This window comes from Dendrobates tinctorius, unplaced genomic scaffold (genome assembly GCF_039654945.1).
Source record: "Dendrobates tinctorius isolate UK_male_01 unplaced genomic scaffold, ASM3965494v1 ptg000070l, whole genome shotgun sequence".
NCBI classification, from domain to species: Eukaryota; Metazoa; Chordata; class Amphibia; order Anura; family Dendrobatidae; genus Dendrobates; species Dendrobates tinctorius.
Window position 1 is genome coordinate 74,599,399 of NW_027361738.1, and position 22,410 is coordinate 74,621,808.

General features: G+C 42.3%; 2 protein-coding genes across 4 annotated transcripts; both read left to right on the forward strand.

Moving 5' to 3' along the window:
* Positions 1–58: 58 nt before the first annotated feature.
* On the forward strand, positions 59–19,606 carry LOC141095701 (ribonuclease P protein subunit p38-like). 2 transcript variants are annotated; one of them, XM_073581936.1, is made up of 2 exons: positions 59–195; positions 18,586–19,606. In XM_073581936.1, exons 1-2 carry the CDS (start codon positions 176–178, stop codon positions 19,466–19,468), a joined length of 903 nt encoding a protein of 300 aa, XP_073438037.1. In that variant the 5' UTR covers positions 59–175; the 3' UTR covers positions 19,469–19,606. The 2 variants fall into 2 exon arrangements, with proteins under 2 accessions (XP_073438037.1, XP_073438036.1); XM_073581935.1 differs by lacking the exon at positions 59–195 and adding an exon at positions 3,915–4,688.
* LOC141095702 (ribonuclease P protein subunit p38-like) lies at positions 82–18,646 on the forward strand. Of its 2 annotated transcripts, none has more exons than XM_073581937.1 (3): positions 82–195; positions 2,064–2,952; positions 18,586–18,646. In XM_073581937.1, exon 2 carries the CDS (start codon positions 2,087–2,089, stop codon positions 2,906–2,908), a length of 822 nt encoding a protein of 273 aa, XP_073438038.1. In that variant the 5' UTR covers positions 82–195; positions 2,064–2,086; the 3' UTR covers positions 2,909–2,952; positions 18,586–18,646. The 2 variants fall into 2 exon arrangements, with proteins under 2 accessions (XP_073438038.1, XP_073438039.1); XM_073581938.1 differs by lacking the exon at positions 82–195 and adding an exon at positions 241–408.
* Positions 19,607–22,410: the final 2,804 nt, after the last annotated feature.

The window sequence follows — 22,410 nt, forward strand, 5'->3', positions numbered from 1 at the left end:
CCCACAATCCCCGGAGCTTCAGCTTCTGAGTCGGACTACAACTGACCAATCAAATACTACTTCCTGTTTTTTGCGTTCCAAAATGTATTCAAAACTGGGACGCAGCGTACACCGCGTGTTCTGATTGGCTGGTTTTTGTATCAGTGTCGGTGCAGTCTATGTGACCACCCGGTGCATGGGGACGGAGAGCGGCGGGTGAGTTTATAAAGCTTGTGAGTCAGAATGACGTGCGGTATAGGAGAAATGAGCCCGTGCAATGTCACCCACGTTATGTGCACTACAATCCCCAGCACGCTCTCAGCATTCCGTAGTGGAGAATGGTCGCTCCTTGGTGACGGTTTCCACACATATGACCATACTTTTTCAATGGCTAGTTTAGAGTCGGAAGGGAAAGTCCGCAGTAAATAGGTGTGTATATAATCACCAAGTGACAGAAATAATTCTATTTTTTTGACCCCTTATTTTACTATGATCATATCTCCCTTTATTTTGAGAGGTAGCGGTCAGATTTTACCATAAAATGTACTGGAAATGATGCAGTGTGTTGTTATATTTTGGGTTTCGCTTTTATGGTATTTATTGTGCAAAAAACAAAACCCCCAGATAAAATATATATAGCTCTGAACTTTGAAAAAAAAAAAAAAATTCTGACATTTTCTGAGATTCTGACTTTTTCATCCAGCGATGGAGCCGCCTCTCTAAGGCCGGGATCACACATTGCGAGGAATACAGCGGAATCTCGCATGTTAATACACGGCGCTGCCGCCGGCACTCGGATCGGAGCGCGAGGCCACATAGCAATACATGGAGCCGCACGCTCCGCTCCCGAGCACCGGGTATTACCATGCGAGATTCCGCTGTATTCCTCGCAATGTGTGATCCCGACTCATTTTTTGTTGTGTGAAACAAGCTGACTTTTTTTCATGGTACCATGTTGGGGTACATATGATGTTTTGATTTCTCTTCATAGCATTTTCGGGGGGGAAAATATGGAAAAACCTGACAGATCTTGAGTTTGGATTTTTAAAAAAAAATTTCTGTACATATATTTTTATACATTGAGATTCACTCAGCAGGCCCTAAATATTCTGTAAAAGGGTCAGGACAGCGGTCATAACGGACACAGACTCTGAGTGGCTGGCGAGACCGGATGCCGATCTGGTTCAGACTGCGGCTTCGGAGTCCACAGTGCAGAATCGGAGTCCAGAGCAGGACTGGGTGCTGAAGCTGGATCAGACCGTGTGGGTACTGGAACATTAGACCAGTACACACAGGTTCAGGGATAGATTCAGCTACAGGCAGGACGGGTTCCGACTTAACAGCTTGAAGACTAACTAAACACTAATATGGCTCGGGCACCCCCCTACAGGGGAATGTGCCTTAAATACTTCTCGTTTCCCAGCTATTGGCTGGGAACAGATCAGGAGTGTGTGCACAAATCCTTTAAGAATGGGGGATCACTCGCATCCTAAGCATGCAGTCAGGAGATCTGCACAGCGTTCAGGTTCTGGGGTGCTGGAGCAGAGGACACAGCCAGGCGGTTGAGGTGGTGAGCATGTTGGTGTCCCTGCCTGGGGAAGGGAGAGGAAACATGCAGGGACGCCAGCATTACACACTGTTCGGTCGGGAGAGCCTCCGGTTAGTCCGAACATTGCGTTGCGATCCTTGTCCAACTTTGTGACTCTTCCCTTATTCAGAAGATGGTATGGAAGCTGTTAAAGACAGGATCGTTGATCCCTACTCACGGTGAGGGTTGTCTGAAAATGGTAGAACTCAGGTCCCCAATTGCCAAGGAAAACCACACACCCATTGATAACATTGCTCAGGCACCTATGGAGCTTCTTCCTTCTGTTTAACTGCTTAGATGCCATATTTGCTTTTGGCCATGGCATCTAAAGGACAAACGACAGGGATTGGCACTAGCGCTGACCTCTAGGGTTGCAGGAAAATGTCAACTTGCTATTGATGGAGTTTAGAGTTTCCAGACGTCGTACAGGTCATGACAATTATTACATATTCCTCTATTGATCAAAATATATAGACATATGTATTTTTTTTCTTAGGGGGAAAAAAAAACAGCAGCAACATGGCGGCTAAGACCCCCAAAGGGCCCATACGGAAATCAAAACTAATCGTGTCTAAGACGTCTCTAAACAGCCCATATGAGAAGATCTGGACCCCGGAGGTTGGAGAGGACATGCAGTTCATCCTGCAGACTTTACTGAAAAAGTTTGAGGAACTTGGACTAAAAAAGTTGGAGAACCATACAAGATCCTCAAATGGCAAAAAGGGTCAAAAAGGAAAACTTTCTGATGGAAGCAAGGAGAAAGTCGCCGACAAAGAGATCCCGGAGGCGGAGGAGGCACAGAAGACAGGATGGACCTATGCAGATCTCAGGAAACAGCTGGCCATAGGGATTAATGAGGTCACCCGGGCCTTGGAGAAGAATGACCTGGACATGGTGATCGTGTGTAAGTCCGCAAAGCCGGAGATGATCACAAGTCACATCATAGAGCTCAGCTACAGCCGGGGGGTCCCTGCCTGTCAGCTGCCGCGACTCAGTGAGAACGTGGCTCCAGCTCTCGGGATTAAGAGTGTGCTGGCACTGGGCTTCCAAAAAAGCTCTGACGTATTTCGCGAGCAAGTGTTATCAATAATGGCACTAATTCCCCCTCTACATGTCCCTCGGCTACCGACCGAATGCGGGCAAAATGAAGATGTCAGTGTTTCAGTGGAAGATGATGGATCAGAAGAGGAGGAAAGCGTTATTCCGACCCCCGTCCAGAAAAGAACACTCTCTCCCTCTGAGCATCCACCAGATGTGAAGCTGCAGGAGCTAAAAGTTAAGATCGTCCCAAACCCCCTAAAAAAGCAGAAATTTAAAGAAATCGCTGATGAAAAAATATAAAAAACTCTTCCTGGATCCATAAAAACCGGAGAAAAAAATAAGAGGTTTCTGTATTATATTTTTTTTAACCTGCGACTGCAGTTGTGTGTTTTTTTTTTTTTTTTTGTTTTTTTTTATATATATGTGTTGTTTCCATCAGTTTCTAAATAAGTTAATTTTTTTCAGCTGAAATTGAAAAGTGTCCAACATTCACCTTCTGATCTGTGTTCTACTGTGGATAAAGTACAGCGCTGAGTGTTTTTTTTTTTTTCTAGATCATTGCGTTCTTGATTTCTTCCCATTTTACACATCGTCCCAACATTTTTAGACTTGGCCTGGTATAAATAACCAAACTCTATACTAGCATAATGTTTTGCAGCACAGGAAAAACTTCCATCTATGGCATATGGCTGAATCCCAGAGCCGTTCACTGCAATCAGAGAAACAGAGTCTTTGCTCCTTGACTGCGGTGTCCATTTTTTTTGGACGGGCTCATGAACATATTAAAAACACATGTGAAATGCACAAATGTGAACACGTTGGTCAGACAATGCTCACACCACCCATTTACTAAGATATGACAAGAGAACATAGAATGGCAGATTTGCAAAAATTTGCAAAAATTCTCTGCAGCCAAAAAATATGGCAATAATCAGCAAGTGCTGAATAACAAATACAGGGTATTTAGTCGATACGTTTTTTTGCAAAAAAATGTATACCAAGCTGCCTCACCAACGTCAAGGTAACCCGTGTCGAAGCAGTCCCTATCTAATGTATATTCCTGTGTGAATGTGCACAAAAAAGCTGTCTCAGACCATCAGCCCACACTGGGGAGCAGCCTGTCTGAATCCTGTTCATGTCAAGACACTGTTCAGATGTTCAGGTATTTAATACATTAGATAGGGACTGCTTCGACACGGGTTACCTTGACGTTGGTGAGGCAGCTTGGTATACATTTTTTTGCAAAAAAACGTATCGACTAAATACCCTGTATTTGTTATTCAGCACTTGCTGATTGCCATATTTTTTGGCTGCAGAGAATTTTTGCAAATCTGCCATTCTATGTTCTCTTGTCATATCTTAGGGCGCATGAACATGGCTGTCTGAGCAGGACTCCTCAAGCAGGGAGCACAAGCAGAGTCAGTTTGACATCCATTTGTGTCCTTGCAGCGAATGACTCTAGGATTTAGATGTAGGCCCAGCACTGTAAAGCTCAGTGTGAATGTAGCCTTAGGGTATGTTTCCACGATCAGAGTTGGGGCTTGGTATCACCACACCTTATGTCGTCAGCCTTCCTTTGGGCAGAAGAACCTCTTTGCAGACACAGATATGGACGGTGCAAGAAACTTAGACCCGGGACTGCGTTAAGATGGCATAGGACGGCCAAGCGTCCCTCCACTGCCACGTGCAGAAAGGATCACGCATGCCGGCACCACTCATGGACAGAACACACACCGATGGTCCAGATAGGAAAAAAAAATTGGCAGTATGCACCTTTCTGGTCCAGATTACGGACCCTTGTACCGTATGCAATACCAATGACCACACGTCCGCTTTTCAGATATGTGAATGGCCACTTTTTGTTTATATTGACCTCTAAACCTTGACTTAGACATCATTCACATGGACCATTTTCATCAGTTTGCTGGATCTGATGTTCATCCCTTTTTTTTGTGGCATTTCATTTTTGCAAAAAAATAATCAGCTTCTCCTACCCATTGAAAAATAGAAGGCAGCACTCGGGTGATACATGGATGGCGATCATGGGCGACGCATTGATTTCAGTGGGCAAGTTTGAGCTGTAAGTTAGATAACAAAAAAGACACGTGTACGGATTTTTTTTTTTTTTTGTTGCATACACACAGCCCTCCAAAAACCCATGGACAAGTGAACAGCTCTATACAGACTATAACTGATGCGTCTGTTTTTCACATACTTATGACATCCCTGTTCTTGGGTAGAACACGTGTAGAAACAAACCTCTGAATTAGACCTTCAAGAGAAACATTAGAAATGCATAATGTCCCCCTGTGGATTTTTTTTTTTTTTTTTTAAACACAAATTTTATTTCAAATTTTCATAGACATTGCTTCATTTCACATGACAAGTCATTTTTCCAATAAACAGACAATAACTCAGCCTATCATCCTCCCTTCCTACCCTCCCTTAAACAAACCCTCTTCCTCTTACATTTTCAATGGTCTCCCCTAGCAACTTCGCACACATGTTATGTCTAGACCACTTGTAAAACACAGATTGCAAGCATCACCTCTGTAAAATATCACCACACATTTATCCTTTTTAACTCCTGTCCCTACCAGGACCTTACACCTCGCCTTCATTAGCCAACTTCAGATTCCCCAAATTGTTTTGGATGTCTTCCAGTAGGTACCATTCAGTATATTTAAAGGGCCTTACTATTCTCCTTATTTCCTCTTCATCACATTGTCTTACTATGAAAAGCCTCCATTTTTTAAAGAATTTACCCGTCAGACCCTCCTTGTTCCTTTCCGCCTCCAGCTGTTCAATTCTGAGTAAAGATTTAATCTGTCCCATCACCTCTTCCATCGACGGCACACTTCCCTCAAGCCATTTGGACAGTAGAGCCCTCTTACCTATCATAGCCACCCCATGAAACAATTTTGGTAATTTGGGCCTCTGTTCCTCTCCTCCTCTTACTACCTGTCCCTTGTTCCTATAATGAAAGATCCACAGCAATGGATCCATTTCAATTTCCACACTCCCCACTTTTTGCATAAATAATTGCAATCCTTTCCAGAATTTCTGGCTCTCTGGGCATTGCCAGATCCCATGGAACAGGTCTGTTTTTGGCAATTTACATTTGGGGCACTGAGTCACTCTGTTTATCTGTTGTGTATTTGGGATGTTAAAACCATAAATTGCTCTATGCATCAGTCTATATTGAGTGTCCCTCCAACCTTCATTAATCACCTCCTTCCTCATCTTCATCCACCCCTGTAATATCTTCTCCCCTGCTTCAGAGTCACCCAGTTGTCTTGCCCATGCTCTCCAGACTTGTTCTGGGCAGATTGGAATCAAAACCTCCCTCAAAGCTTTATATAATGCGGAGATAGAATTCTCATGTCGGTCTTTCATAATAATTCTGTCCAAGTCATTCGTCACCTGTTCCATTCTAACATCCCTCAGTTGTGACATTAGCCCCTTTTCTATCTGTATTGGAGGATTTGAAATGTGGATAGCCCATATTTTGTCACGATTTCCTGGTATGTCAGCCATCTATTCTCCACCTCATGTATTAGATCTGTCACCCTTTTTATCCCCTTGTTCTTCCATTCTGAAAATAATTTGTTGTCTCTTCCCGCTGGGAAATCTGGGAACCTCCATATATCAAGATGCTTGGATATTCTCCAAGACAACTTGAATTTTTTCCTCACTGCCTTCCAGGCCATCACCGTATCTCTACATACCAGTGAGTGTTTAATGTTCCTTGGTATGTTGGCCAATGACGTGTGTAATAGTGCCCCTAAATCCCAGGGTTTACAAAAATCACTCTCCAAACGTATGTCAGAATGCCCATTTGTCTTCCTCAACCAGTCTATGGCATGTCTCATCAGGCATGCCAAATTATACCCTCTAATATTTGGCAGTTTAATGCCTCCTTGTTCCAAAGATTGCATCAATTTTTCCGTTTTAATTCTCGGTCTTTTCCCCCTCCATAGGAATGTCGAAAATGCTTTATTCAATCTATTTGTCTGTATGTTTCAACAACATGGGGATGGTCTGCATTGGGTAGAGTAACTTTGGAAAGCACATCATTTTCAAGAGATGATTTCTACCTAGCAGAGATAACGGTAGCCCTTCCCACAACTTCAATTCCCGTTCTATTTTCTGTATCAAAGGTTTGTAGTTTAAGTCATATATCGATGCTGACGTACATCCCATCTGTATTCCTAGATATTTAAGATGTGACTTTGCTATTGGTATCCCACAGATTTCCCCCCTTGTTCCATCTGCTACCATTAGTGGCATCCTTTGCCCACAGAGAAATAGTATTTCACACTTTGTTCTGTTCAATTTAAAACCTGACAAGCTCCCAAACTCCTCTATCTGTCTTATCACTTTCGGTAGGTCCCTCTGAGGATTGTTCATGAATAATATAATATCATCCGCAAATAGCGCTGAGTGCAGTCGTTCCTTCCCAACACTAATGCCTTCGAAACAATCTCCTTCATTTAACAGTCGAGACAATGGCTCAATGGCAAGGTTAAACAGAAGGGGTGACAATGGACATCCCTGTCTAGTCCCTTTGTTCAAAGGGAAAGACTGCGACAGGAACCCGGGCGTTGCCACCCTCGCCTGAGGATTCGCGTATAATACTCCTATAAACGTACGAAAGGCTCCCTCTATCCCCATATTGTCGAGTACCGTCTCCAACCATGTCCACCCCACGCTGTCGAACGCTTTTTCAGCATCAAGCGTGACCATGGCTGGACAGTCCTCCTTTCGAAGATCCCTGTGTCTAATAGCATCCATTACCAACATGGCCCTCCGCACATTTGTCACCACTGCCCTCCCTTTAACAAACCCCGATTGTGCCGGTGAAATTAAATTTGGTATTATCTCCGCCAACCTATTGGCCATCAATTTGGCCAAGATTTTAAGATCCTGATTTATTAATGAAATTGGCCTATAGTTTGCTGGATTGTCTAGATTCTTATCACCCTTGGGTATCAATTTTATGTACGCAGTGTTGAGATGTCCCGAAATTCCACATCCTCCCAGTATTTTATTGTGCATTCTATTCAAAACCGGCGCTATCTGCTCTCCCATTTCTTTATAAAATTCCCCATTGAACCCGTCAGGTCCCGGTGTCTTGTGTATATTCAAATCCCTTATTACCGACTGTACTTCCTCTATTGTTATTTCCGCGTTCAATCTAGACAGCTCTTCCGAATTTATTTGCGAAAGTTTTATTTTTCCCAACAGATCACTTCCCCTGTCTCCCGTCTCTTCCCCCCTGCTATATAAATTCGCATAGTACTTCCCCAAAATCTCTGTAATCTCCTTTGGGTTTGAGGATTTGCTCCCGTCCGGTCTAGTCATATTAGTTATCAAGGTCATTGGTCGTCGTCCTTTCGCCAGATTGGCCAATAATTTCCCCGCTTTATTGCCAAATTTGTGTAGATCAACTTCCTGTTGTGATCGTATCAGGTCCTCTCTTTTCCCCACCCAAGAGTGAAATTCCTGTCTCGCTGCCTTCCACTCCTCTTTCGCACTTTGTGTCTTGTTTGCTAAGTACCCCGCGTATTTCTCTCTGAGGGCCTCGCTTGCGTTTTGGTATTGTTTATGAGTATGCTTTCTAAGTTTAGCTACATGTCCCATCAATCTACCTCTCAGTACTGTTTTTGCAGTTTCCCAGAACAACATTACATCCGCCGCATGTTCACTATTAGTACTGCTATAATCATCCCACCATTCGATCAGAGTTTTGGCAAATTCCTTGTCTCTAAGCAAAAACGACGGAAACCTCCACAGATAATCTGTCCCCCTCTGTATTGTATCAGTGATGTCTAAAAGCACTGGGCTATGATCCGATATCACCATATCCTCAATAACCACATCTCTAACCCTATGCATCAAAAGTTGGTCAACCAAAATGTAGTCAATCCTGGACCACGCTTCATGAGGATGTGAATAGTGAGTGTACTCCCGGTCATTTGGATGATGCAATCTCCAGCTATCTTTCAAATTTGTGTCCTCCAAAAGCTTGGCCATTAAACCTTTTACCTCTCTAATCGGCCTACCATCATCCCTACTATATCTCTTGTCTTCCCCCCTTGATACCACCGCATTAAAGTCCCCTCCAACCACCCTTTTGAGTTCCGTATCCTTTTCCAATTCCTGAGTGATGAAGTTAAAAAAAGAAGTTTGTTCATTATTGGGGGCATATATGTTATGTATACCAAATTCTCCCTGTGGACTGGAAAGCTTGATGTAGATATACCTCCCTTCCTCGTCATTGGTCTGAGACACTATCGTGTGGTTAAAATTTTTGTTGATCAAAATCATCACCCCTGCCTTGCGTCCCATGGAGCCTGACCCAACTACTTTTCCCACCCATAGTTTTTGCATACGAAAGAAATCTCCCTGGGGTAGATGAGTCTCCTGTAATAATGCTATATCCACTTTCAATCTTTTGAGGTGCCTCAATATCATCATACGTTTGTGGTGACTTCAATCCTTTTACATTCCATGTCACTATTTTAACCATTATCCCAATTCCTCAAATATGTCAAGTCGCCATGTGGTCTTTCATATGTGTGGTGTTTTGCTTCCTTCAAGCGTTCAGTGCGCTTATGCCGTTGCATTCCCTGTACCCATCCACCCTTCCTGTATCATTAACAATTAACAACCCCTCAACTATCCCCCCCTGTACAATCAAATGTCTCTGCACTCCCATTTTTTCTGTGATGCTCCTGGCTCCGCTATTCTCCCTCAGCCATTTAATTAAGAATTATACGTAGTCTATCCCTCATTAATTTATTACCCAACTAACCCAAACAAGGCCTTCTTGGTCAGTAGTCTAGCCAACATATAGCACCCCCTCCCTCCTTTCCCATGCATAATATTTGTCATTACTGAACCCAGAATCTTTCTTCTTCCCAGCTTTGTGGATACCTCAACATCCAACAGAGGAGTTTATCAAATAAAAATATAAATGCGAAAGAAACCCGATTTCCCCCCCCCCCAGATATTAGTACTCCCCTACCCCTACCCCTCAGAGTAAGCAAAACCCCAATATCAATAACATCTGGAGAGACGAGAGGAACCAGTAAGAAGAGGCCACTTCAACCCCCACTATCCGTCAATCTCTCCTCTCATAAATCCCTCAGTTCAGTCTTCAAACCTACTCCCCAGAGTCTCTCTCAAGGCACTCCCCTGCCCTGGTTTCCCGACTTGTGTGACGGCGATCTTCGTGCCTTAGGGTTCTCCATGTGAGGCTCCTTCCCTTCCTCTCTCCTTTCAGTCCATTCGTTCCAGCCCTCCTCCCGAACCTCCCCTTCCCTCTCCCCGTGTCGACCACCCCTCCTCTCCGGAGATTCACTTGTCAGGTTTCTGTCCTCCATCTCCTCCATCCATCTCTCCGCCTCTCTCAAGTCCTTTGTCACAAAAAAAGATCCATTTCGTTTTGTCACTCTCAGAAGAGCAGGGTAGAGTAGTTGAAACTTTATACCCTTGCGGTACAGTGCGGTGCATATCTTGCTGAAGGACTTCCTTTTCCGGGTGACCTCTGCCGAATAATCCCCAAAGATCAATATTTTATGTCCTTGAAGAGACAGTGGGGTCCTTCGTCCTCTAAATGCTCGCAACAACTCTTCTTTGTCCTTGTATTCCAAATATTTTATTATGACTTGGCGCGGTCTGGCTGTTCCAGTCACCCCTGCATTACCTTCCTTCCCGTCCGCTCCCCATGCGCCCGTGTTTTCTCTTACAGGGCCCACTCTGTGCGCTCTTTCCACTCTGCATCTGTGTGTCCGGCCCAGCGCCTTGGGAAGCTCTGCTTCACAAATGTTATCCAGCTGCCGCATGGTTATTGATTCCGGTAACCCCACCAGTCTTAAGTTGCTTCTCCTGGACCGGTTTTCTAGATCTTCCAGTTTGTCTTTCATAGCCTGGGAACCCTCCTCCATCTCCTTCATTTTCCCCTTTAACGTTGTCACCTCATCCTCTGTATTAGATAATCTTTGTTCCAGCTCTGCCACTCTGGCTCCCTGCTGTGTGACCTGTTCTTTAATGGGGGATAGCGCCACCCCCACCATGGCCTCCAGGGACTCCTTTATCTTGTCTGCCAGGTGTGCTGCCACTGCTCCTGCCAGGCGATCATAGTCTATGAGCACGTCCGTTAACTGACTGCTCTGCTGGGCTGCCGGCTGCTCATGCTGCCTTCTCCCCTCCTCCTCCATCAGGCTCTGCTCACCTCCCTGCAGACCGCTGTATCCCGCGTCTGCCCCGCCCGCCGCCATTTTGAGATCTCGTGCTGCGTGGTCTTCCCCAGCAGCTCCTGGCTTTAAATGCTTGCCGCCGCTCCGGAGAAGGTACCGCTCCATATACCGGCGTCTCCTACTACTTATCCCTCACTTCCCGCTGTCTCCCGCAGCCTTGGGGTGATCTTTGTCGGTCTTTGTAGCTGAGGGGAGCGCGGAGCTCTGTCTCCTGCGTCCTCACATCACAGCACTGGAACCGGAAGTCCCCCCTGTGGATTTTAAGATTGGAGGCCCTGTGTAAACTGACTTGCGATGCATGCAGCCCATAAATGTCAAGATTTTTTTTTTTTTTGCCTTTTCCCTGCAGGTTTCACTCTTCACAATGAATGCCATAAAAACAAAACCCAAAATAATACACATTTGTCTTTTTCACTATAGGTAGATTTCTTTTTGACGTTTTTATTAAGAGTTATCCAGGTTTTTCACGAAAGTCTGCAGTCCCTGTATGTGACTGCAGACCTGTGAAACCTCTCGGAGCTTGCAGCGCGTGCTGTGAAGATCCTCCAGTTTCAGTGGCGAGATGGCGGATGTGACGACAAGTATGAGATATCCATACTTCCGGCCATACAAATAAAATGAGCGAGGTCGTGCACATCTAGTCGAACTGTGGCAAAACTGGAGAATCCTCAGTGTGCACGATGTGAAGATTCACAAATCTGCAGTCACATACAGTGTCATGTAAAAGTCTGGGCACCCCTGCTCAAAATTACTGTTATTGATAAAGCAAGTTGAAGATGAAATGATCTCTAAAAAGGCCTAAAGTTAAAGATGACCCATTTCCTTTTGTAATTTAGGCAAAAAAAAATTTTAATCTCTTGCATTTTAAAAATTACAAAAAGGAAAATGAACCGATGCAAAAGTTTGGTCACCCTGCATGGTTAGTATCTAGTAACACTCCCTTTTGAAAGTATCGCAGCTTGTAAATGGTTTTTTTTGTAGCCAGAGAAGAGTTTGTCAGTTCTTGCTTTGAGGGATTTTCATCCATTCTTCCTTGGATAATTCTTCCAGTTCTCTGAGAGTCGTCTTGCATCCTCTGCTATTTTGAGGCCTAGCCACAGATTGTCAATGATGTTTAGATCAAGGGACTGTGAGGGCCACTGTAAAACCTTCAGTGTGCGCCTTTTGAGGTCGTCTTTTGTGGACTTTGATGTGTGTTTAGGATCATTATCTATTTGTAGAAGCCATCCTCTTTTCAGTTTCGGCTTTTTTACAGATGGTGTTATGTGTGCATTGAGAATTTGTTGAAATTTAATTGAATCCATTATTCCCTCTACCCATGAAATGTTTGCCACCCCAAAGCATGATTGATCACCCCATGCTTAACCCCTTACCTACAATTGACGTAATATTCCGTCCATGTGACCATGGACCTAATTACCATGGACGGAATATTACGTCATCGCGATCAGCGGCGCCCACGTGGTGAGCGCCGCTGATCGCGGCCGAGTGTCAGCTAATTATCATAGCTGACACCCGGCACAGTGTGTCAGGGGCGGTCATGGACCGCCCCCCGACACGTTAACCCCTTGCACACCGCGATCAAACGCAATCGCGGTGTACCGGGGGTTAAAGGGAAGCATCGGCAGGGAGGGGGCTCCCTCCGTGCTTCCCTGAGCCCCCCACGGCAGCGCAATGTGCAGCGCTGCTGCGGGGGGCTCCTTTCCTCCAGGCCCCCGAATCCAAGATGGCGACGGGGGCCTGAGGAAGCTGGCTTCCTCAGTGCCTGCAAAGCGCAGGCATGAGGAAGCCTTCAGCAGTGCCTGTGTCAGATCGCTGATCTGTCACAGTGATCTGTGATGTGACAGATCAGCGATCTGTCACAGGACAGTGATGTCCCACCTGGGACAAGGTAATAAAGTAAAAAAAAAAAAAAGTGTTAAAAATAATTAAAAAAAAAATCGCTAAATAAATTAGTAAAAAAAAAAAAAATATTCCCCAATAAATCCATTTTTTCAAAATAAAAAAAACCAAAAACAATAAAAGTACACATATTTGGTATCGCCGCGTCTGTAATGACCTGCCCTATAAAACTGTCCCATTAGTTAACCCCTTTAGCGAACCCCTTAAATAAAAATAAAAAACGAAGCAAAAAATAATGATTTATTATCATACCACTGAACAAAAAGTGCAATAACGCGCGATCAAAAAGACGCATATAAATATGCATGGTACCGCTGAAAACGTCACCTTGTCCCGCAAAAAACGAGCCGCCATACAGCATCATCTGCAAAAAAATAAAAAAGTTATAGCTCGCAGAATAAAGCGATACAAAAATAATTATTTTTTATATAAAATTGTTTTCATTGCAAAAAACCGACAAAACATAAAAAAACGACCTAAATGAGGTATCTCCGTAACCGTACTGACCCAAGGAATAAAAACGCGTTATCAATTTTACCGCACGCGGAACTGTGTAAACGCACCCCCCCAAAAGAAATTCATGAAACGCTGGTTTTTGTTCATTCTGCGCCCCAAAAATCTGAATAAAAAGCGATCAAAAAATGTCACATGCCCGAAAATGGTACCAATAAAAACATCAACTCGTCCCGCAAAAAATAAGACCTCACCTCACAATACCGAAAAATTATAGCTCACAATATGTGGTGATGCAAAAACTATTTTTACAATAAAAAGCGTCTTTTAGCGTGCGACAGCCGCCAAACATAAAAACCGCCATAAATCGTAAATCAAACCCCCCGTTATCACCCCCTTAGTTAGGGAAAAATTATAAAACTAAAAGAAAATGTATTTATTTCCATTTTCCCGCTAGGGTTAGGGCTAGGGTTAGGGCTAGGGTTAGGGTTAGGGCTAGGGCTCAGATTAGGGTTAGGGGTGTGTTGAGGTTAGGGTTGGAGTTATAATTGGGGATTTCCACTGTTTGGGCACATCAGGTGCTCTCCAAAGGCAACATGGCGTCTGATCTCAATTCCAGTCAATTCTGCGTTGAAAAAGTCAAATGGTGCTCCTTCCCTTCCAAGCTCTGCCATGTGCCCAAACAGTGTTTTACCCCCACATGTAGGGTATCAGCCTACTCAGGACAAATTACAAAACAACTTTTGGGGTCCAATTTCTCCTGTTACCCTTAGGAAAATAAAAAATTGGGGGCAAAAATATAATTTTGCGGAAAAAAATGTTTTTTTTATTTTCACGCCCAGGCGTTATAAACTTCTGTGAAGCACTTGGGGGTTCAAAGTGCTCTCCACACATCTAGATAAGCGCCGTGAGGGGGTCTAGTTTCCAAAATGGGGTCACTTGTGGGGAGTTTCAATAGTTTAGGTACATCAGGGGCTCTCCAAACGCACATGACACCCGCAGACCATTCCATCAAAGTCTGCATTCCAAAACGTCACTACTTCCCTTCCGAGCCCCGACGTGTGCCCATACAGTAGTTTTCTCCCACATATGAGGTATCAGCGTACTCAGGACAAATTGGACAACAACTTTTGGGGTCCAATTTCTCCTGTTACCCTTGGGAAAATAAAAAAATGGGGACTAAAAGATCATGTTTGTGGAAAAAATACGATTTTTTTATTTTCACGCCCGGACGTTATAAACTTCAGTGAAGCACTGGGGGGTTCAAAGTGCTCACCACACATCTAGATAAGTTCCTTGGGGGGTCTAGTTTACAAAATGGTGTCATTTGTGGGGGGTTTCTACTGTTTTGGTACATCAGGGGCTTTCCTAACGCGACATGGTGTCCGATCTCAATTCCAGCCAAAAACGTCAAATGGCGCTGCTTCCCTTCCGAGCTCTGCCATGCGTCCAAATAGTGGTTTACACCCACATGTGGGGTATCAGCGCACTCAGGATAAATTGCACAATATCTTTTAGGGTCCGGTTACTTTTGGAAAAATAAGAATTGAGGGTGAAAAGATCATTTTTGTGGAAAAAATATGATTTTTTAATTGTACTGCTGTACGTTATAAACTTCTGTGAAGCCCTTGGGAGTTCAAAGTTCTCACCACATATCTAGATAAGTTCCTTGGGGGGTCTAGTTTCCAAAATGGGGTCACTTGGGGGGTTTCCACTGTTTAGGTACATCAGGGGCTCTCCAAACGCGACATGGCGTCCGATCTCAATTCCAGCCAATTTTGCACTGAAAAAGTCAAACAGCGCTCCTTTCCTACTGAGGTCTGCCATGCGCCGAAACAGTGGTTCCCCCCCACATATCAGGTATCAGCGTACTCAGGACAAATTGCACAATAACTTTTGCAGTCCAATTTCTCCTGTTACCCTTGGTAAAATAAAGAAAATTGAACCTGAAGTATTTTTTTTGTGAAAAAAAGTTAAATGTTCATTTTTTTTTTTAATATTCAAAAAATTCCTGTGACGCACCTAAAGGGTTAATAAACTTCTTGAATGTGGTTTTAAGCACCTTAAGGGGTGCAGTTTTTAGAATGGTGTCACTTTTGGGTATTTTCTATCATATAGACCCCTCAAAGTGGCTTCAAATGTGAAGTGGTCCCTAAAAATAAAATGGTGTTGCAAAAATGAGAAATCGCTGGTCAATTTTTAACCCTTATAACTTCCTAACAAAAAAAAATTTTGGTTCCAAAATTGTGCTGATGTAAAGTAAACATGTGGGAAATGTTATGTATTAAGTTTTTTGTGTGCCGTATCTCTGTGATTTAAGGGCATAAAAATTCAAAGTTGGAAAATTGCGAAATTTTCAAAATTTTCGCCAAATTTCCGTTTTTTTCACAAATAAACGCAAGTTTTTTGAATGCAATTTTACCACTACCATGAAGTACAATATGTCACGAGAAAACCGTGTCAGAATCACCGGGATCCATGAAAGCGTTCCAGAGTTATGACCTCATAAAGATACAGTGGTCAGAATTGTAGAAATTGGCCCGGGAGTTAACGTGCAAACCACCCTTGGTACTGAAGGGGTTAATGGTAGGCAAGATGTTTTTTTTTTTTGTTTTTTTTCAGAAATTCTGTGCCCTTTTTGGTGGAGTTGGAGTCAGTATAAAATGGACCAACTCCTCCTAAAGTATAAAATTAAATTGAGTTCAGTAGTACAATGCAGGATGTGCTGTAAATGTTATCATAATAATTTGGGAAAGTTTTGAAATGTCCTATAAATATCTGTTCCTGATCTAAGGAACTATGCTTTTAGTTGAGCTAAATCTGTGCTGCACTTTATGGACATGCTCAGCAGTGACCAGTGCTGTGGAGTCGGGTGGCTTGGTTTACCGCCTCCACCGCTCTGCATCTAACTGCGCCCTTTGGGGAAAAAGAAAAGTTATGGGTCTTGAAAAAGTGGAAGGAAAAAGCGCAAAAGAGGAAATTGGGAGTGGTGGGAAGGAAGGAGTTAGGATTTATGAATGATGTCCTATAAGGGTTTTAGAGATGTAGGGAGGTTTTTACTCAACTTTAATCCTTTTTTTTTTTTTTTTGGGGGGGGAGTTAAGCCCTAAGGACTCTTTTTTCTGCTTGCATAACACCAGCGCCCCCTATCTGTATTGTCCGTACAGTACAACCAAAGAAGCTCCATAGGGATGTACTGTAAGCAGACATCTGGCTCTCCAGGAGCAACGTCATCCAGGAGTGGCGCTATAGAGTTATACAAATGATTACTTAATGCCCTATGGTAAAGAGGAAAAAAGACGCGCACTCTTGCTACAGAGGTGCTGACTGAACGTGGAATTGTTCCACTGACCGTGATTCAGAGGATGAGCAGTCACACTCAGAATCTCATAATTTGCAGAAAGTTTTATTTCAATCACAAAATATAATGATAATACTTCACCGCAGTAGAAAAGGCAAGATATTCCAGAAGTATAAGGTAACGTTTCCACCATATCCCAGGTCTTTGTCAAACCTTACTGGAGAGAATAAGAAAGTATAAAGAAACTTGATAAAGATATTTACAAGAAAAAAAAGTACAAGAAAACATACACAAATAAATCTGATAGTGCTGTACAATTATATACAAATATATACAAGTTTGAAAAGACACAGGATCCTACGAAAATAAATCCATGGACTCAAAGTCATAAGATGCAAAAGGCTTCATGGCATTGTGAATTATATGTTCTTGTAAATATCTTTATCAAGTTTCTTTATACTTTCTTATTCTCTCCAGTAAGGTTTGACAAAGACCTGGGATACGGTGGAAACGTTACCTTATACTTCTGGAATATCTTGCCTTTTCTACTGCGGTGAAGTATTATTATTTTTTGTGATTGAAATAAAACTTTTTCTGCAAATTACAGTCTATGAGATTCTGAGTGCAACTGTTTATCCTCTGGGTTAATGCCCTATGGTTCGGACGTGGAAAACGTCAGTCATTTTATTCCTATATGCCCCTTAAGGGCACAATAAATCCACCTTTTTCCAAGCCACTAATATATAACTTTTACTTTCTTAACTAAAAGTTACCCTAAGAAATCTATGGTGGAGACTTCTATATACAATTAAAATCTCAAGGAAGTGTATGAATGAATCAGAAAGCTATATAAATTCAATATGGATTATTATTATAGCAAAGTAGTGTCCAACACTGGTGAGGGTGATGTGGATGATGCGGCATGTAGAAAGAAAGTGTACACTAAATTAAAAAAACTGCCCTAATTCTGTGACTATTTCTATGCAGCTGTCACGCTCGGGTCGGGAGAGCCGCCGGCCAGTCTGAGCATTGCGTTGCCATCCTCGTCCAAGTTTGTGACACTTCCCTTTTTCAGAAGACCGTACGGAAGCTGGAAACAATAGGATCATTGAACTCAGGCTCTCAGTTGCCAAAGAAAACCACACACCCCTTGATAACATTGCTCTGGCTCCTATGGAGCTTCTTCCTTTTCTTTAACTGCTTAGATGCCATATTTGCTTTTGGCCATGGCATCTAAAGGACAAACAACCAGAATTGGAGCTAGCGCTGACCTCTGGTGTTGCAGGAAAATATCACCTTGCTATTGATGTCGTTTAGAGCAGGGCTGTGGAGTCGGAGTCGTGGAGTCGGAGTCGGTGCTCATTTTGGTGGAGTTGGAGTCGGAGTTGGAGTCGGTATAAAATGGGCCGACTCCGACTCCTAAAATATATAATAAATTGGGTACAGTAATTCAATGCAGGATGTGCTGAATATTTTTTCATAGGAGTTTGGGAAAGTTATGAAATGTCCTATAAATGGCTGTTCTATTCCTGATCTAAGGCTACATTCACACACAGCGTTTTTCCTGTGTTTTTTGAGGTTACGTTTTTCAGCTGCAAAAGTTGATCATCTTTTTAAAAAACTGCATCACCTGAAAGGTTTTTGAGCTCATAGATAATGTTACTCAATAGCAAAAGCAGATTAGAAATCTGCTCTATCTATCCATTTATCCATATCTGTCTATCCATATCGTATCTGTACCAAAAAGAATGAAAACCGGGTAGTACACCAATATATATTCTGTTCTATCTAAATATCTTGATTATTGGATCATAAAAATGATTAAATGTCTGAGGTTCACATTGTACTACAATAAATTTTTCACTTAAATATAAGCAATATGTGTGGGAGTCGGAGTTGGAGTCGGAGTCGGTGTAAGGGAAATTGAGGAGTCGGAGTCGCAGGTTTGGTTTACCGACTCCACAGCCCTGGTTTACAGTTTCCAGATGTTGGACAGGTCAGGAAATTTATAAAATATTCCTCTATTAATTAAAACATGTTCTTTTTTTTTTCCTTAGGGCAAAAAACAGCAACAACATGGCGGCCAAGACCCCCAAAGGGCCCATACGGAAATCAAAACCAATCGTGTCTAAGACGTCTCTAAACAGCCCATATGAGAAGATCTGGACCCCGGTGGTCGGAGAGGACATGCAGTTCATCCTGCAGACTTTACTGAAAAAGTTTGAGGAACTCGGACTAAAAAAGTTGGAGAACCATACAAGATCCTCAAATGGCAAAAAGGGTCAAAAAGGAAAACTTTCTGATGGAAACAAGGAGAAAGTCGCCGACAAAGAGATCCCGGAGGCGGAGGAGGCACAGAAGACAGGATGGACCTATGCAGATCTCAGGAAACAGCTGGCCATAGGGATTAATGAGGTCACCCGGGCCTTGGAGAAGAATGACCTGGACATGGTGATCGTGTGTAAGTCCGCAAAGCCGGAGATGATCACAAGGCACATCATAGAGCTCAGCTACAGCCGGGAGGCCCCTGCCTGTCAGCTGCCGCGACTCAGCGAGAACGTGGCTCCAGCTCTCGGCCTGAAGTCTGTGTTGGCACTGGGCTTCCGAAAAAGCTCTGATGTATTTCAAGAGCAAGTGTTAGCAATAAAGGCACGAGTTCCCCCTCTACATGTCCCTTGGCTACCAACCGGATTTGGGCAAAATGAAGATGTCTGTGTTTCAGAGGCAAATTCAGAAGAGGAGAAAAGCGTTATTCCGACCCCTTCCAGAAAACGGAAATTCTCCCCCTCTGAGCGTCCGCCAGATGTGAAGCTGCAGGAACTAAAAGTTAAGAAGATCGTCCCAAACCCGAAAAAGAAGCGTAAAGTTAAAGTAAAGAAATCGCTTGTGAAAAAAATTACAAAAACTCTTCCTGGTTCCATAAAAAAAGAGAAAAAATAAAATGTTTCTTTATTTTTTTTAACCTGCGACTGCAGTGGTTTTTTTTTTTTTGTTTTTTTTAATGAATTTCCAGGGATTGGAACAAAAACTGTTGTGTTTCCGTGTGTCGGGGTGTATAATAAAACTGCTACAAATGTTTTCCAAGGTGTTACCTTTTCTTCCCTCATTGCCATCTGTATTAATTCAATAAGAACCCCCCCCCCCCAAAAAAAAAAAAAAAAATTATTTCTGCCCTCAATTATTGACGGCCTTCATATTGGAACACGGAATCCCCAGATATCCTTTTCAAAGGGCTGTATTAAAACTTGGGTATTCTTATCTAGATGGCATATCGGTACGATATGATCAATTGTGTCTTACCTCTGGGACACCCACCGATCCTGGTCACGCACAAGGAACTGTAGGAGGTGAGCTGTGACAGCACCTATTGTGGCTCCTGTGTGTCATCTCCTATATATAGATCTGTCTTCAGTCATTGTACAGGAGGAGTAGGAGGTGAGCTGTGATATCGCCTATTGGGAATGGTGGCTCCTGTATTATCTGCTGTATATAGAGGTGTTATCAGTCATTGTACAGGAGAAGGAGGCGAGCTGTGATATCACCTATTGTGGCTCGTGTGTTTACTGTATATAGATCTGTCTTCAGTCATTGTACAGGAGGAGGAGGCGAGCTGTGATATCACCTATTGTGGCTCTTGTGTGTTTACTGTATATAGATCTGTCTTCTGTCATTGTACAGGAGGAGGAGGTGGTGAGCTGTGATATCACCTATTGGGAATGGTGGCTCCTGTGTTATCTGCTGTATATAGAGGTGATATCATATTGTAATTCTGTCTGTGAAGATGATGAGACCGTTGAAAAGTTATATGTATCAAACAGGCAGTACAAGTCGAATATAAGGCTGAGTTATGTGGCCAATGTTAAAATTGTAAAATTTATTATTTTCTTAATTTTATACCGATCGTGATATGGAAAAACTAAATTTAATATAAAAACCTGATTTAACCCCTTCATGCCACAGTTTGTTTTTGCATTTGTTTTTCGCTCCCCTTGTTCCGTCAACTTTCTTTTTTTTTCCATCAATAAGTACTTTTGAACGACACCATTAGTTTTACCATGTCGTGTACTTGAAAACAGGAAAAAAAATTTTTTCCAAGTGCTGTGAAATTGCAAAAAAAAGTGCAAATCCACAACTTTTTTTTTTTTTTAACCATGTTCACCAAATGCTTAAACTGACCTGTCATTATGATTCTCCAGGTCCTTATGAGTTCGTAAACACCAAATATGTCTAGGTTCTTTTTTTTATTTAAATTGTAAAAAAAAAAAAAAAAATAGCCAACATTTGTTAAAATAAAAAATTGCGTCATTTTCCAATATAGAAAAAGGAAAAGTCCAGTTGATAAAAAAAAAAAAAAATAAAGGCGATTTATTGAAAAAATTCAAGTTAAGATCAGCATCCCGCAGTCAATTAGCGGTAACGCAGCTACGCTTTTCGGACACTGAGTGTGTTCTTTGTCAGAGCTGCACATTGACATTTAGAAGAACGATTTACACACATTCCGTAAGAAAACCGCTCCCCGTCATGAATCACACAATTAAAATAACAATTGTTGTGCACCTGAACAATCAATTAAAAACATAACCTGTTTTCTTGCATCACTTAACAAAAAAAAGCCCAAAAAACATGCAATTATAACAGAGAATCAATAATGAAATAATAGCTCTCTCTGAAGATTAAGTCCACAAGGATGGCAGGTGTCCGAATATCCAGAAAGCCTCACGATCGCGCCGATATTTACGGATGTCACCTCCTCTTGCTGATGAAACAGTTTTTTTTCTATTGCAAAAACTTGGAGAGATGCAGCGCTGCGCTCATGGCATTGTATGAAATGTTTAGAAGCCTGTGACATTGTGCGAGAAGAATGAGAGATGTTACCAATATCGTTTAAATATTCTGAAATACGTTTCTGCATATTATGAATGGTACATCCAACATACACTTTATTACATATGGAACAATTATGGATACCACATATTGACTATTACAATTCATAACTTGTTTTATACTAAATTGTTCAGAGGAATTTGAGTTAGAAAAATTCTTAGTAGTTGTCACAAATTTGCATATTCTGCAGCGGCTTTCACCACATTAAAAAAAAAACAAAAAACCTTTGCAATCAAGCCATGTAGAGCTGTCATTTTTTCTCCTATTATTTGGAGCTGGTAGGAGACTCCCTAATGTTCTGGCTCTTTTTGCTACTACTGCACAACCCGGTTGTAAAATTTTGGATAATATCCTATCTTCCTCCAAAAGGGGTAAATATTTAAGTACAATTTTTTTTTTAATATTACAGAATTGTGGACTATATTGTAAAGATAGTACGGGCTTAGTTTGCCATTTTCTTTTCTTTTTTTTTGGCTGCATCCTCCACTAAAAGTTCAAAACGATCCTTTTTCTCTCCTATATTTTTTGCTCTATGTAGCATCCAATTTGAATAGCCCCGATTAGAGAGTTTTTTTTTTTTTCCCACTTTCTTCCAATTGCCCCTTTAATTTTACTTCATCTTTGCAATTCCGTTTTATACGTCTGAATTCCCCTACAGGGATCGACCTGATCGTGTGCTTGGGGTGACCGCTGCGTGCATGCAGTATGCTGTTGCCTGACACATTGGGGTAGAAAAGGTAGAAGTCATCATAACATTACCTTTGCCCTCCAAAAAAAAAATCTAAAAAAAAGAAATAAAAGATGGATGAGTGCTGGATGTAAAAGAAAGACCAAATGTATTATTGTTAATGTAGTTTACACAGTCAGGTCCAGTAGCAATATCACCCCTCCAAACAGAAGATCATCAATAAATCTGGCATACCACTGTATATTGGAAATGAATGGATTAGAGCTTGTATATAAATAACTTAATTCCCAATAGGACATTACTAGATTTG

Excerpts from the sequence above, each read along its gene's own strand:
- LOC141095701 (XM_073581935.1), top strand. The coding sequence starts at position 4,642 with ATGGCGATCATGGGCGACGCATTGATTTCAGTGGGCAAGTTTGAGCT. Across the intron at positions 4,689-18,585 it reads TCAGTGGGCAAGTTTGAGCT|GGCAAAAAACAGCAACAACA; the intron begins GTAAGTTAGATA and ends TTTTTTCCTTAG.
- LOC141095702 (XM_073581937.1), top strand. The coding sequence starts at position 2,087 with ATGGCGGCTAAGACCCCCAAAGGGCCCATACGGAAATCAAAACTAATC.